The sequence below is a fragment of the Prionailurus viverrinus genome, chromosome B2 (genome assembly GCF_022837055.1).
Source record: "Prionailurus viverrinus isolate Anna chromosome B2, UM_Priviv_1.0, whole genome shotgun sequence".
In the NCBI taxonomy this organism is placed as follows: domain Eukaryota; kingdom Metazoa; phylum Chordata; class Mammalia; order Carnivora; family Felidae; genus Prionailurus; species Prionailurus viverrinus.
In genome coordinates this window covers 34,750,215-34,765,803 of record NC_062565.1, presented here as the reverse complement: position 1 = coordinate 34,765,803, position 15,589 = coordinate 34,750,215, and the positions used below count along the sequence as shown (strand labels likewise).

Genomic DNA, 15,589 nt, shown 5'->3' with positions numbered 1-15,589 from the left:
TGAGTTTGAGCCGCGCATCGGACTCTGTGCTGACAGCTCAGCCTGGAGCCTGCTTTCCGATTCTGTTGTCTCCCTCTCTTTCTGCCCCTCCCCCATTCATGCTCTCTCTCCGTCTCAAAAATAAACATTAAAAAAAAAATTTTTTTTAAAAGTCACATTTTAGTTTCTATAACAAATGTTCTTCACTGGGCCCACCAATCACAGACTGCACCCTGTAATTCAGACTCCATGAACTTGGGTTGAAAAATATTACGATTTTCCTGCCACTTGCTGCCACGTCCTCGGTTCTGAACAGAGGCTGCAGACTAAGGTCATATGAGCAGCATCGATAGGAAGCACAGAGCTTTTCGTTCCCCTCTACAGTTGCTGCAGTTATCTTGAAACATCGTTCATGCTCATTTCTACTTCAGATTTGTGGTTTATCAGGCTCACGGCTAGATCTTGTTATTTAATGCGTTAATAAAGAAACCCATGAATTACGACATCACACATTTAAATGTTTTCACAACTGTATTTCAACATAACTGGCTTCTGCTGTAATCCTGCGTAGTTCAATTTATGTTTATGAAAATATTGTTTCGAGAAGGGATCCAAGGCACAGAAAATGGTTAGGAGCCCCCCACCCAGAGGTGCCTTGTTGTCACTGGCCCCGAGCGAGGGCAGAGGTTCCACATCTGCAGGAGGGATTAGATGAGAATTCCCAGGAAATCTCCGGGTAGGGGACCAGGGGTGAGGCCTCCATGGTGACATCTCACTGAGATCTTCGATTTGGTTGAATGGTGTCGGGTCTCTGCTGCCCGTTGTGAAAAGGGAGAAAGTCACTAGCGTCTTACCTTAAGTCACAGGAGGATTTAGGGAGGATCACAGAGCCCCGAGCTCACTGTGGATTAGAGGGAGGGGGCACCCCAGCACTAGTGCTTAGGGAATTGTTTCAACTGAATTTAACGACACAAAAGCCTAGCGTGGGGAGAACAGGCGGGAAGACATTCCTCCCTCCTCAGAAGTGAGTTTCCCACACCCTGGTAGGGAACCAAAGCTATCTCTCTGTGCCAGGGGAAAGCTGATCCCTTCCCCTTTCAAACAAGCCTGCAGCCCCTCAGGCACTGGGTCATTCACCCACCGGGCTCTGCCCTGCAGGGACAGTTCCAGCCTCCCATCAGCTGCCCCTCACTGGGAACAGTGCCACCCCTAACACACCAGACAAGCCGTGGCCTGGGTGACACCGGTGGCCGGGCCCCGGCTGTAGGCCCCAGTGGCCTTGGGAGAAGAGCTGCGCATTGTACAAGGACACCCTTCCTTTCACAGAGGAGGAGATCCAGCGTGCTGTTACTGAACTGTCTCCAGTCCCTGAGTTTGGCTTCCCTAACTCTGTCAGGAAATCTCAAGCTTCCCTGCCTATCGCAGGCAAATCCCAACCTTGTCCACCAACAGGAGGGACACAGAGACTCGTCAGAGGTCCTGCAGGCCGATTCTGAGAGTAGCTGAACCCAGTGCCCCAGCCAGCCTATAATTGGACTCGTTTCCTGTCCCTCCAGCCATGTGCCCGACGGGCGAGGCCAGAATCCATGAACCCCTTCCCACTGCCCGGCATTGTCACCTCTCTTTGGAGAAACTTCCCGGGTTTGAGAGGATTGTAGGGAGGGGCTGAAGTGACACACAGAAGTTTAATTCTGGGATAGGGAGGGACTGGAGGGACACTGGGATGATGGGCAAAGGCCTGGGAGTCTGCAAGCCTAGAAATTTCGGGGGAGCAACTCTAAGATGCAGGCCAGGGCCACCTGCTTCTGCTTCCTACTTTGTTCACTGCCCTTGATACTATGCAGTCTGGCGGGGGGCAGAGACATGATCGGCAGGACCCTGGGACATCTGCCCACTCACAGATAGCTGTCCCAAGCAGGGCTCACAGTGTGCTATGGGGAGGGGAGGCAGAACCACACGGACTGTAACAGATTGTAGCTACCGCCCACAGAGGGCCTGGGGCAGAGGGAGGGAAACACCCATTCTCTTAGGGAGGATTATGGAGGACTTCTGCTCCCATCCAAGTACTAACCAGGCCCAACCCTGCTTAGCTTCCGAGATCAGATGAGATCCGGGGCGTTCAGGGTGGTATGGCCGCCGATGGAGAACTTCCTTCTCGATGGCGGCCTGAGGCAGAGTCTCGAAGGCTAAGGAGGATTTTCCTAAGTGAGGAGGGGGGCGAAGGACCTCCTAGGCAGAGGCTCTGAAAGAAGCTCCAGGCCCACCTGGGGAGCAGTCCTGGGACTTGTGCCCTGGGCTTCACTGCGCAAATGGGGGCTGTGTGTGTGATGGCTCTCAGGAGATGGGGTCTTGTGGGTAAGGACATTTGGCAGGTTCAGGGTTAATGTTGAGCAGACCTCTTTACTGAAGGACTTGTCAGAACCTTTAACCTGTTCATGTGCAGAGTGAGCCCCGTGGTGTATCCCAGGACTGGTGGCCTGGCAAGTCACGCTGGGGGAAGGAAAATAGGAGGCAGTAGGAGTACATGATGTTAGGGAGGATGCAAGGGGCTTTGAATGCCAGGCCAAGGACACTGGACTGTGTCCCTGGGACCAGTGAGGAGTCTCAGAAGGCTGAAAGATTTAACTGAGGGATTTTGACTCAGGGGACATGGGGCAGTTTAGTAACCAGCAAGGTGAGGGCTGTGGCAGGACATGGCCAGCCCCTCTCTCCTTGACGGCAGGTTCACCCTGTGGGAGAGGAAGCAGAATCCATGGACACAGGCAGAGAAGTTCAGAGAGACAGGCTAGAAGGTACAGAAGGCTGAGCCACCATTGAATCCAAGTGTGGGTTAAGTGTCTTGGGCCCAGTGGTCAAGGCTGCTTGGTTCAATTCCCGACACCCCTACTCCCTGGCTGTGGGTATCAGACCCTATCTCCCTGGGACCTCAAGCTTTTTGCTTCTCTTTTTTTAAAAGTAGACATTGTTTCTTTAGAGCAATTTTAGGTTTGCAGAAAACTCATTCCAAAGTACAGAAAGTTCTATATACTCCTGCCCCAACACTTCCTCCCGCCCCTGCCTCACAGTTACCCTATTATTAACAGGTTGCATCAGTGTGGTCCATTTGTTACAAGTGAGGAACCAATACTGATACATTATTATTAACTAAAGTCTATGGTTTATTTGAGGGTTCACCCTGTGGTGTTCAGTTCTGCTGGTTTTCACTAATGCATGATGTGATGTGTCCACCATTATAGTCTCAGAACACCCCCCTAAAAGTGCCCCGGGCCTCAGTCTTCACTTCTGTAAATGAGTGTGTGAAGCCCATGTAAGTCCCCGGTTGCAGGCCTCTTGACAAATGGTACTGAACCCAACGAAATGTCTTTCTAAATAAGGTCTGGCGTCCATCAGAATCCCTGGGCATGGGTCAGGGAGGTCTTCATTAAATGTTCTCAGGTCTCAGCTTCAGACCTGCTAAATCAGAGTGTCTGGGGTAGGGCCCAGGAATCTGCATTTGACCCCAGGCCCCAGGGCTGGAACAAGGCCAGGCCCCTGGCTCCTTCCCTGTGCGTGGGAATTTGTTCTTGCCAAAGCTCTTCAAATGTAAACAGAAAAATCCTATCCACTGTCAGGTTAAAGCTCAGGAGAGATGTATCATTCCCAAGAGGAGGCCGGAGTGAAACAGTTTTCCAGAAAGCCCGGAAAAAGCCCGTTTCTGCCTTCTGCAGCTCCCAGTCAGCAAGCCTGCTATTGTTTCGTATCTCGATTGCTTATCACTCACCCAAAATAACCTGCATGTAATGTCTCACCAGCTGCAGCTCTCTGCAACTCCCTTAATTTAGCAGCCAAACACGTCTGGCTCGGCAACAGAGCGAGGGGCCCACGAAGGAGCCCCTCCCTCGTGGCCATCGGTAGTGGGTCCAGTAGTGTCCTCCCCGAATCCATGTCCACCCAGAACCTCAGAATGTGACCTTATTTGAAAACAGGGTCTCGGTAGATGTAATTAGCAAGGACCCAGATGAGATCAGACAGGATTAGGGTGAGCCCTAAATTCAATCACTGGTGTTCTTATAAGAACAGGCGAGGCCAGACAGATACGCGGAGGGCAACAGGCCACGTGAAGACAGGGGCAGAGACTGGAGGGATGTAACTGCAAGCCAAGGAACACCAACGGTTCCAGAAGCCACCAGCAGCTGAAGAGAAGCAAGGGAGGATTCTGCTCTGAATCTTCAGAGGGAACATGGCCCCTCCGACACCTTGATTTCAGACTTCCTGCGAGCAGAGCTGTGAGGGCATAAAGTCCTGCTGTTTGAGGCCATCCGGTTTGTGGGGATTTGTCACAGCAGCCTTAGCAAACGAATAAGCCTTCACTGCCCAGACCCCCTGCCCTGGCTCAGTCCGCCCCTCAGCCCGAAAGAAGGACCCCCACGCATAGGCGACTCTCCAGACTGGCATTTTAATGTGGCTGGTTGTGATCAGAGCTGTTTTCTCCCAGCCAACATCCCTGAATTCTGCATGTACTAGGCCTGTTTCCTACCACAAGGACAAGGGCCCTGTGTCCTCCGCCTGGAAGGCTATAATCCAAGAAGAGCTGAAACTGTAGTAGTGACAAACAGACATCGGTCCCAGGGGCAGTGTCTGGCAGGTGGTGCCGGGTGGTGGTCCCTGGGCTCAGCCCTGGGTGAGGCTGGGCAGGTCACTGCAGCTTCATGCCACACCGGCGCCGTGAGTCCTTCCGGGCAATGGGGCTGAAGTTCACAATCTCCTTGTAGATGTGCTCTGAGAAACACAGGGTGGCCCGAGGTGTGAGGTGGCGGGGGGCGGGTGCCCAGAGCAAAAGAGAGGCCCCCTCCCCGGATGTAACATGGAGCAGAAGTCAGCTAAGGGAGTAAGAAATGCACACAAGAGACAATATCTGCTCAGAGAGAAGGAGGTGTTGATAGTGATCCAGGAGAGCGGTGGGGCCGCCAGAGGCCACGCATGGAAACCGTGGAGGCAAAGGAGAGAGAGGCTGCAGGCAGAGAGAGGATGAACCCGAGGCCCCCAGCTCTTACGCTTCCATTCATCCACTGTGAGTTTCTCATGTTCTAAGGAGTCATCAAATGGCTGCGGGGCCTCTGTCTCCTCCTCTGGGTCTCGGAAGGGTTCAAAGAAGGGGTGGGTGAGGGCCTGCGAGGCCGTCAGACGCTTGTCCACGTCCAGCTCCAACATCTTCTCTAGCAGGTCTGTGGCTGCAGCGACAGAACACTCATCTCACATCCCAGGCCTGGGAGAGCCCGCCCACTGGGACAGACGTCAGAGGCCCGTCAGAGACCCGTGGAAGGCAGGGCCCAAGACTCACCCTGGGGGCTGGCCCGTGGGAAGAGCTGAGAGAAATCCTTCTTGGGGCTCTGTGGCAGGGACTGGATGTAGGATTTGGCCTGGAAGACAGAGAAGCACTGAGTAATCTCCATCTGTCAGCCCCTCGGGCTCAGGACTTGGGGTACAGAGCAGGGGGGACCCCAGAAATGCCCCAGAACCGGGCTGAAGGCTCAGGCCAAAGCCCAAAGTGGGATGAAGGCAAGAGCATCTGCCAGGGCAAGAAGGAGGCAACGGGGGAGCCCTCCTTCCCAAAGGCCCACAGCCCACGTGACCCCTGGTTAGCCAAGTGCACAGCCGAGGCCAGTCTAGACCCATTTGCCACTCACTGCTTTGTCATTCAACTTCTGCACAAACTCTGCACCCGGCACCCCGGTCACTTTCAGGATCTGGGACAGCTGGTCCAGGTCTTGGCAGTGGGTTAAGGCTCCGCCTCACTCTCTGCTGGTAGATCTGAGGCTGCCCTTCCCGCCGCCCTTCCGTCACTCCCACCCAGGCCCCGTGGCAACGAGCCAGGCTCCAGACGTGCCTTCCTTCCGGAGAGGACACAGGTCTCTGGAAGGCTTCCCACCCACCAGGCTGGGTTAAGAGTCCTTCGCCACAAATGTTCCTGGATACGACCCCTTTCCAGCTCCCGTCCCGCCCAGCCACCTTCATCCCCTTCTTCATCACTGTCCCCCCTGCTGCACACTGAGCTCGGCAGTGCAGACTCCACATATTCTCCTCCTGCACAGCACACAGGGGCTCAATTAGTGTGTGTGATGCCAAAGCATGATGTATTTTCTACATGGTGCCGGAATGACAGGTGGTGCTTTTCATCAATTCCCTTACCTGCATTTTAAAATTGTTCTAGAGTCGGAGGGCACCCGGGTGGCTCAGTCAGTTAAGCATTTGACTTTTGATTTCAGCCCAGGTCATGATCTTGTGGTTCATGAGCTCAAGCCCTGCATCAGGCTCTGCACTCTCAGTGCAAAGCCTGCTTGGGATTCCCTCTCCCTCTCCCTCTCTCTCTCTCTCTCTCTCTCTCTCTCTCTCTCTCTCTCCCTCTGTCTCCCTCTCTGCCCCTCCCCTGCTCTCTCTCTCTCTCTCTCAAAAATAAATAAATAAGCATTAAAAATAAAATAATACAGTTGTTCTAGAGTGAGCAGGTACCACTTCTGCAATAACAACAAAAAAAGAGGGATTAAAGTAATAAAGTGTCTGTTGAAGGAATGAATCCCTGGATGGAGGTGGGCTTTTCCAGCAAAGGATACAATCTTTCCCCTTGAACAGAGTTTTCCCGGTCAGCATCTCTGCCATGATACAGCCCACAGACCAGATGTCCACTGCGGAGGGAGGGAGGAAGCATCACCTGGACCAGCTGACCAGGACCCGGCAGTCAGTCGACCCAAAGGAACTACAACGGCCCTGGAGAAGCTTCCAGAGAAGATCCCCAGCCCCTGCCACCCCCGAGCAGCTGGCCACTGACCAGTCTGGTTGTAGTGCATCCAGCTGAGGATCACCTCAGGGGCCCGGTACCAGCGGGTCACCACATAGCCAGTCATCTCAGCATCTGCGTGCCGGGCCAGCCCAAAATCCAAGATCTATGACTCGCGGGACAGAGGGACAAAGAGTTGCTGCAGACAGTCCCGGAGCAGCTTTTGGGGGCTCCCAGGGGAGAGGGGCCCACCCCAACCCGCCCCAGCCCACGCCCACTCACCTTCAGCTCACAGTCCTCGTTTACGGCCAGGTTGCCCGGCTTCAGGTCCTAGATGAGAGGAGAGAGGAAGCACTGGGCCAAGAGGCAGAGATGGGAGCCCGCCCCCGCCCCTCTCTGGGTGTTGGTCTCCTCGTGTGTAAAATGACGGCGGCACCAGGTGTCCTCCTGGGCCCATCCAGCTCTAAGATACTCCTGATTCCTGGAGCCTGAAACAGCTCAAGGCTTGCTTCATTTGCAGCACCCAGAAAGTTCCTCAGAACACAACGTTCTTCTGAGCAGGCCTTCCTGGGCCAAGGCTGGGGGGGGGGGGGGGGAATCCACACGCCAGGTTCCAGAGGACTCTCGCCTCCCCACTCCTTTCCTCCTCCCCGGCTGTGGAGAATCCTTCCATGGTGCGGAGGGTGGAGGGGCCTCTGAGCACCGGAGCAGAGAGAGCACTCACCCTGTGGACGACCCCAGCTGAGTGGATGTACTGTGTGAGAGAGAGGGAGAGAGTGCGAAGGGTGAGTCCGGCACCCGGCTTCCACACCAGGTGGTTCAGGCTGGCTCCAAACCTCCTCTTCCCTGTCACAGGGTACTCTCCCAGCCCCCAAGTCCTGGTGTTCTCCAAACCTCAGGTGTCAACACCAAGGCGCCCCCCTCGGTCACCTTCCGGGCCCCCACGCACCTTAAGACCCTTGAGCATCTGATACACCAGGTACTGGATCTTGTCCTCACTGAACTCCATCCCCATGATCTTCTGCAGGTCTGTCTGCATGAAGGGCATCACCAGGTAGCTGCAAGGCACGAGAGCTTCTTGACAGTTCCCGGTCCCGCCCAGCCCCAGGCCTGAGATCACAGGAGGTGCAAAGGAGCTGGGGCAGAGCACAGGCCTTAGAGGTGGCCTCCGTGTGCAAGAACCAGCCCCCGCCATAGCCAGCCGGACCTCCACACGGGCCTCCTGGCTTCTGGCCCCCAGCCTGGCCACGGTGGCCACCCAGCTGGCAGAGCTCAGGGCAAGCATTCTAGCTGGAGCGTGCTCAGGAAAACCAAATGGAGCTGTGTTCCCTCTCTTCAAAGGTGCCCTCGCCTTGCCCCCTTCCACGCCCCACAGAAAGCCACAGCTGTGACTTAGAAACATCTGCCAGAGTTCCCCTCTGCTTCTGTTCAAATACTTTTTCCCGCAGAGGGTCATGCCCAGCTGGGAGAACTCCACAAGCAACCAAGGATGTGTGCCCTTCCAAGAAGGAAATAATAAAACATTTTATTTTTATTATTATAGAAGGGCAGAAGAAGGAAGAAGGAGTAGCTGAGCCATTGTACCTTCCTGTGGGATTGCAAAACAGGTCAAGGTCAGCAAAATATAGCTGTTGCTCAAGGTAGTAACAGCAACGTCCAGAACAAAATATGATTTAAAAAGGAATATCAAAGGGGTGCCTGGGTGGCTCAGTCAGTTAAGCATCCGACTCCTGATTTCTACTCAGGTCACGATCTCCCGATGTGTGAGATCGAGCCCTGCATCGGGTTCTGCGCTGACAGCACGGAGCCTGCTTGGGATTCTCTTCCTCTGCTCCTCCCCAGCTTGCTCGCTCGCTCTCTCTCTCTCTCTCTCTCTCTCAAAATAAATAAATAAACTTAAAAACAATTTTTAAAAAGGAATATTAAAAAAAAAAGGATGTGATGAAGGCCATCTCTATGAGCCTGTGATTTTCTGAAACTTTCTTTTACCTGATCATCTGCCCTCCCCCATGGGGGACCCTGCTTCATGCACAGTCCCCTCCCTAGTGTTGTCTTTCACGTCTACATGGACGCTGGTTCTTTCTTCTCTGGTGACAAACTTGAAGTCTCGCCATGCTAGAACTACCTTCCCTTGACTTGGTTCTTCAAATAACTACCCTTTCTCCCTCCTTCCCTCCCCAGCCAAACTTCTAGAAAGAGTGGTCCACACCTCTTGACCCACTGCCTTAACTTCCAATCCCTTAACAATCTGGTGTCTGCTTCTGCCCCCCTGAAGCGGCTCAGATCAAGATCACCAATGACCGCCCCCCTCCCCACACACACACCTGTGGCTCCCTTTCTTCCTATTGGACCTCTTGCAGTCTGACACCTCCTCAAGATTCTCTGTTGATCTCTTAATCAACAGTATTATACCGTGTTCTACCCTAGCCCAGACCTTCCTGGGCTCCAGATGTGTTTGCAATTGCTGATTAAACACTGGAATGTTCATAGGCTCCTCAAAAGTAGTGTCCAAAATGGAGTTCGTTCTTTCTCCCAACGTCTGTTCTTCCTCCACTTTGTATTTCAAGCAGGAGCCTGGCATCTTGACCTACACCCCCCTCTCCCAGCCACTGCGTCCCAACAGATAGGGCCTTTTGACAGGTCTCAGGTCTGCTCTTTGGCATCCCATCACCTCTGCCTTATTTAAATCAAGGTCTGGGTCTGGGGCTCTACTCTCCAGGCTCTCTCTCCCGCCACAGTGCACCCCAAAATCTTATCTGACCATATCACCCCAATGTTCAAATCCTCCCTGGACTTGAGGCTGCCTGTGGGATCAAGTGTGGACTCTTCCCTTGACCAAACCAGCCACTGGCCTTCACTAGCCACAGTGAACTTATCAACATCGCCCCAACGGTCCAGTCTCTTTCATGCACCATGGCCTTTGTCCATGCAGTTCCTTCTGCCCCGGGATGCTTTAAGCACCTTTACTGCAGGCAAACATCTACTCACCCTTTGGGGTTGAGTTCAAGCTTCCTCTGTGAAGCCCCCTGAGGCAGCATACAGTCCCCAGCACTTGACCATACATAGAACACCGACCACACTACTGTGAGTATTCATTTAGAGACTACACCCCCACCCTTCTTGGGGGGCTGGTCCACTTTAAATTCCCCACGTTAAGCCCAGCAGCTGGCTTTATAGGAAAAAAACTCCATTCGGAATCACTGCATTAAATTTAAAACAAAAGCATCCTAACAAAAAGACCTTCAGCTGCATTTGAAATAGGGTCAGTTCAGGGAGCCTGGGTGGCCCAGTTGGTTGAGCATCTATCTGACTCTAGATTTCGGCTCAGGTCATGATCCCACAGTTCGTGAGTTTGAGCCCCGCGTGGGGCTCTACAAGGACAGCATGAAGCCTGCTTGGGATTCTCTCTCTCCTCTCTCTGCCCCTCCTCCTGCTTTTGCTCTCTCTCTCTCTCTCTCTCAAAAATAAATAAGTAAACTTAAAAAAAAAGAAAGATTGGGAAAAAAAGAAAGACTCCATCTTCCTAAAGATTCCTACGTTTTAGACCAGGCACTGGTCTAAATTTTCTGGTTCTATGTGACTGTCAAACACCCCGTCAGCCAGAGGCAGCCAAGCCTTCCCGCTCCTCGCTCCATGCCCAGACCCACACCTGGGACCCCACAGAATGGCGAGGTAAGCCAGTGCAGATCCTGTGAGGACTGGCAATGAGGTCTTGGTTGTATTAAAGCGGGTGGCCGACAAGCAGACAGCTCTGTGTCAGTCAAGGACCCCGCTAAGCCCCTCCCACCTCTTCCTGCCTGCCTTTCTCTCCACCCTTGGCTGGATCCAGACAGAATCCAGACAGAATCACGCATTAGTGGACGGCCCAAAGGGACTAGCAGGACAGGAAGCCCCCTACCCACAAGAGAGAAATCTGGACTCTCCCCCAGCTTGCTCCCGAGGGGCAAGTAAGGCCTGCAGATGCCCCTCAACCCAGTGCAGCCCAACTCACAAGTCATGGAAGCCGCGCAGGGAAGAGGCTGGGGTGAAGACATCCAGGAGCCCGATGACCTGGGGAGAAGGTTGTCAGTGAGGCTGGGCAGCCGCCACAGCCCTCTCTCCCCCCAGCCCCGGGGCCCCAGCCATGCCTATGACCACCAGCCCTTTCCTAATACACCGTCTCCAGCAGGAGGCAGGCTCCTGGCCTTCTCAGAAGCAGTAAAAAGGGCAGAAGAGGAATCCAGGAGCAAGATCACCTGTGGCTGGGGGCCATGGGGAGGGGCTGGCTGAAGAGCAACGGGGCTTAAAACGTGCCCAATGTTTTGAAATCATTATTTTAAATGTTCACCCTCCAACCTAGGTATCCTGTTCCAAAGCCCAGTTGCTAGGCCCAGAGCTGGGCGACTAGCTTTCCCAGCTGCTTCTGTCAGACAAGATGCTCTCATAATTCTGCACTGAGGCCCCAGAGCCTAGGTTCAAATCCCAGCTCTGCCACTGACTAACCATATGACCTCTTAGTCTTTCTGTGCCTCAGTTTCCTCTTCTGTACCTGGGAGTAATAGTACTTAACTCTTGTAAAACGGTGAGGATTAACAAGTCAGCTTCTGCAAAGCTCCGAGAAGAGCACTTGGCACACAGTAGGTGCTCAACTGTCTGTGGTTATTGTTGTTATTATCGGGGCCACGTGTGCAAATACATTAACCAGGATGGGGGCACCACAGCTCTGAGACCTCAGAACAAATGACAAAGCGCCTCTGTGCCCATGCAACAGTATGTTTGCACCTCGCAAAGCTCCTTTTGCTCCACTGCCAAAACTACCCTTTTCACCCTTCCTGGGAAGTAGGCAGGGCAGGTCCTGGCGCCTCGCTTTAATGAGGTGAGGAACAAGAGTGGGAGGGGCAGGGAGGAGAGTCCCCTTCTCCTGGCCCTGTCCTGAGCTCCCTGCACCCCTCAGGCCGGCGCCCTCCCCCCCCCCAACACACACACAGGGAGGGACCTGGTCAGGACCCCTCCCTGGCTCCCCCTCCCCTTCTCCGGAGCAGCCCCCAGGCCCAGCCCTACATTCTCATGCTGCATGTGCTTCAGCAGGCGCAGCTCTCGGTAGGCCCGCTTGGCAAAGATCTCCGACTGGAAGGGCCGGCTCAACTTCTTGATGGCCACCTTCTCCCCTGACCGCTTGTCGATGGCGGAGCTGTAGGGCACAGACAGGTGAGCGGGCTGTGGCTTTCCTGTCCAGCAGCCCCCACTCCACAGCCCGGGTGGAATCTCCCAGGTCACTCGGGGGAGTCCAGGCCATCCACCACCCCCCCAAAAGAAAATCCCTCCTGGCCAGGGGGCTAGGCTGGGAGGCATGGAGCCCACCACCCCACCCCACCCCCCCCCCCCGGGGACATGGGGGAGCAGCCTCAGGTACAGTGACAGGTCAGGGGTGTCAGAGGGGACCGGCAGTAACTGACAGGGGTGCACGGAGCCTGGCGATACACAAGTTAATGCCAACAGGATCCAGAACCTGGAGGGAAGCTCACTCTTTGCAACTTGGCAAGTCGCTTCTCCCTCTTTGGGCCTCAGTGTGCCCACTTGTAACATCAGGGATTCACCTGGATGAACTCCGGGGTCCCCTATAAGGTTCAAGTCCTGGAGAACCAGACCCAGTCCTAATTCAAGCCACAGAGACCCCGCAAAGTGAGAAAAGTGAGATGGCGCCTGTAGTGGCCTCAGGCCAGCCTCTGCCAGCCTCTGCCAGCCTGAGGCTTCTTGCTCATACTCCACTGCCCAGTCGCCTCCTCCCAGCTCCAAGCGCTGGGCTCAGGAAGAGCCCCTGGGAGGGCCTTCCAAGCCCGCAGGGACTCTGGGCCTTGGGGTCCTCGCTCAAGGTGGTTGGGAGAGCGGCCCGAGGGCCCAGCGGCGGAGGGGACCCCCAAGGCGGGTCTGGGAAGGGATGCACTGGCCCGGCTTGTCCGGGAGGCTCCACCTGCGTCCCCGTGCCTATGCGCCCGCCACGTGTCCGGCCCGACGCCCCGCGCCCCCCCACGCCCCCCTGCGGCGCGCAGGCCCGGGGGGTCTCACCACACGGCGCCATAGGCCCCGCTGCCTACGTGCGTCGGCAACACGTAGGTCTTGGGCAGCTCCCAGGCGGTCTTGTTGACGTCCTGCTTGTAGAAGCCCTTTTTCCGGGTGAAGCTCATCCCCGGCACCCAATCTCGGTGGCCCCGGCGCGGCGCCTGCGTTCGCGGCCCGCCGGGCTCCCGGCACCCGGCCCCCGCTCGCGGTCACGGCCCGGCCCGCCCCGCCGCCAGCTCCTCCCCCGCGCGAGGGCGGGGTCCCGGCTCGCCCAGGTGCGCGGTGCAAGGCCACGCCCGGGCCTGCCCGACGGCCCAAGAGGTGTGGGGACGCGGCGGGAGACCCAGCCGGGGCGGCAGGTGCGCTGCCCTGCAGGGGCGGAGGGGGGCGGTGCAGGGGCGGCGCTGGCGGCCTGGTGGACCCCAGGGCGTCCCGCGTAGGGCGGAGCGGGACACCACAGGTCCCCCTAGGTCCTTCCAGCCCGGGACTCGGCAGGAAGATCTGCCTGGGGCTGGTGAAGACAATTTTGGAAAAGCAAAACCAAACCCCACAACTTTTTGATTGTGGAAAGTTTCAAAAATGCACGAAAGTAGAATAGCCCAGTGCTTCTCACATTTGAACGAATCCCCTGGGAATTTTATTTTATTAAAATACAGTTTCTGATTCAGTTGATCTGGGGTGGAGCCAAGATTCTGAATTTCTAACCCGCTCCCAGGCTCCGGGTCTCTCTGGACGCACTTTGTCGGTGACGTTCTAGTGAACCTGAATGACCCCAATCCTTCAGCTGCAACAATGGTATCAACTCTTAGTCAATTTTGTTTTCCATCATTTTGAAGCAAAACTAGGCCTTATATAATTTCACCCATAAATATTTTTTGTATTTCTAAAAGATAAGAACTACTCTTTGAAAAAAAATGTTGTTATTTTTGAGAGAGACAGAGTGGGGGGGGGGGGAGCGCCAGAGAGAGAGGGAGACACAGAATCCGAATCAGGCTCTCAGCAGGCTCCCAGCTGTCAGCTCAGAGCCAGATGTGGGCTCGAACCCACGAACCCTGAGATCAGGACCTGAGCTGAAGTCAGAGGCTTAACCATCTGAGCCACCACGTGCCCCTAAAAGTTAAGGACTACTCTTAAAACATAACCACAATATCATTTTTAAGCTTAAAATTAACAACGGGAATTCTGTAGCATCAACTATCCAGTCCAGGCTCAAATTTCCAGTTGGACAGTTTTTTGTGACTTCCTACTGCCCCATGAGGGCAATGATAAGCCAGGGCCTTCTGCCACCTGTGTCTGGTGGCTCATGAAGCCTGAAGAAGACTCTGTGCTGGAATTAAAGCACGGAGGCCTCCCAGGAAGCGGGGGTGGTGGGGTGGGCAGAGAATAACCACAAGAGGTCCACATGCCTGACTTATCTTAAACTGCACTGGCCTGGGGAAGGGGTGGGGACCTCTCTCTCCATGTTGTCAAAAGGAGAGAGGGTGTCTTGGAGAAGGAAAGCAACTTGCTTGTGGCCTACAGCAAGCTGGGGGTCCTCACTAGGGAGTCTGCAGGCCCCAAATCCTGTGCCACAGTCCCTCCCACAGAGTTGTGCAAGTTATGCAGCATCGGGCACGGTCTGGAAAACCACCACAGGGTGAGGACCGTGCAGAGATCCCACAGAAGTGCCCAACAGGCATTGTAGGTAAGGAATCTGCCTTATTCATGTCCGGCACACGGTAGGAGATCGAAAACTGTAGTGAGAATGAAACGGAATGGAAAAATCAGCCCATTTGAAGTTCAGTATTTACTGAACACTTGTGTTGCCATGTGCCAGTCATTATTCTAAGTGTTTTACATAGACAACTCCCTTAACCCTGGTAAGAGGTCTGTGAGTCAGTACGATTATTATCCTCATGATAGAGATGAGGAACCCGAGGTACAGAGAGGTTAAGTAACTCGCTGAAGGTTGCACAGCCGGCAAGGGGCAGAGCTGGGTTGAAGAAGTGAGAACAGGGGCACCTGGTTAAGTGTCCCATTTTTTATTTCCAGTCAGGTCATGATCTCACGAGTTCATGGGTTCGGGCCCCACATCAGGCTCTGTGCTGACAGAAGAGATCCTGCTTGGGATTCTTCCTCTCTCTGCCCCTCCCTGGCTTGAGCTGTGCCTCTCAAAATGAATCAATAAAAAGTTAAAAAAAAAAAAAAAGTGAGCTATGGTTCTAGAGGCTATGTTCTCAGCTCCAAGTCTATGCAGCGTCTCAGGGTTGAGAGGCCTTGCTTCTTAAAGGAGATGGTCTGCATTCCAAATCATCCCCCTCACTCACATCGTGAGGACATGTCTACTGATCAAACCATGTCTTCCTCCGCACATCCAGTACTAGGGTGTCCGGCATATTCCCCACCCTCCCTGCCCCATCCTCTGCTCTGGCCCTGAGACCCTGTGGGAGGAAAAGGGAAGGGGCTGTGTGCCTAGGAGGGCTGCCAGGGGAAGGCACCCTGACGCTGAGGCTGGGGTGACGTCCTGGAAGCCAGAGTTCAGGACTGGGCGCAGGCAAGACAGAATTGTCCGGGGGACCGAGATTTCCTTCTGGGTTGAGGATCCAGTTCCCCAGGGTGGGGACAAGGCTTCTGACTCTCCCGTATGTGTCAATCACCTGAGCGTGACAGAGGTGAGCCCAGAAAGGTGAGGAACACCGGGGCTCCTGCCCAGGTGGGCACAACCCCATGAGGGCGCGAGCTGGCCACTCAGGCTGTGGCTCTGGGTGCCTCTGAAGCAATGGTCAGGAAGTGACTCAGGCCTCAGACTGATGACACTGACCCCCGCCCCCTCGGGCC

General features: G+C 54.8%; 1 protein-coding gene across 3 annotated transcripts; it reads right to left on the bottom strand.

Moving 5' to 3' along the window:
* Positions 1–4,395: 4,395 nt before the first annotated feature.
* MAPK13 (mitogen-activated protein kinase 13) lies at positions 4,396–13,104 on the bottom strand. Of its 3 annotated transcripts, none has more exons than XM_047860158.1 (12): positions 12,779–13,104; positions 11,774–11,903; positions 10,725–10,783; positions 7,683–7,869; positions 7,458–7,487; positions 7,016–7,063; positions 6,785–6,899; positions 6,570–6,641; positions 5,646–5,725; positions 5,300–5,378; positions 5,013–5,189; positions 4,396–4,737 (listed from the first exon to the last, which is right to left on the bottom strand). In XM_047860158.1, the coding sequence occupies exons 1-12, from the start codon at positions 12,895–12,897 to the stop codon at positions 4,655–4,657; spliced, it is 1,179 nt and encodes a 392-aa protein (XP_047716114.1). In that variant the 5' UTR covers positions 12,898–13,104; the 3' UTR covers positions 4,396–4,654. The 3 variants fall into 3 exon arrangements, with proteins under 3 accessions (XP_047716114.1, XP_047716115.1, XP_047716116.1); XM_047860159.1 differs by having other exon boundaries at positions 7,683–7,791; positions 12,779–13,095; XM_047860160.1 differs by having other exon boundaries at positions 12,808–12,945.
* Positions 13,105–15,589: the final 2,485 nt, after the last annotated feature.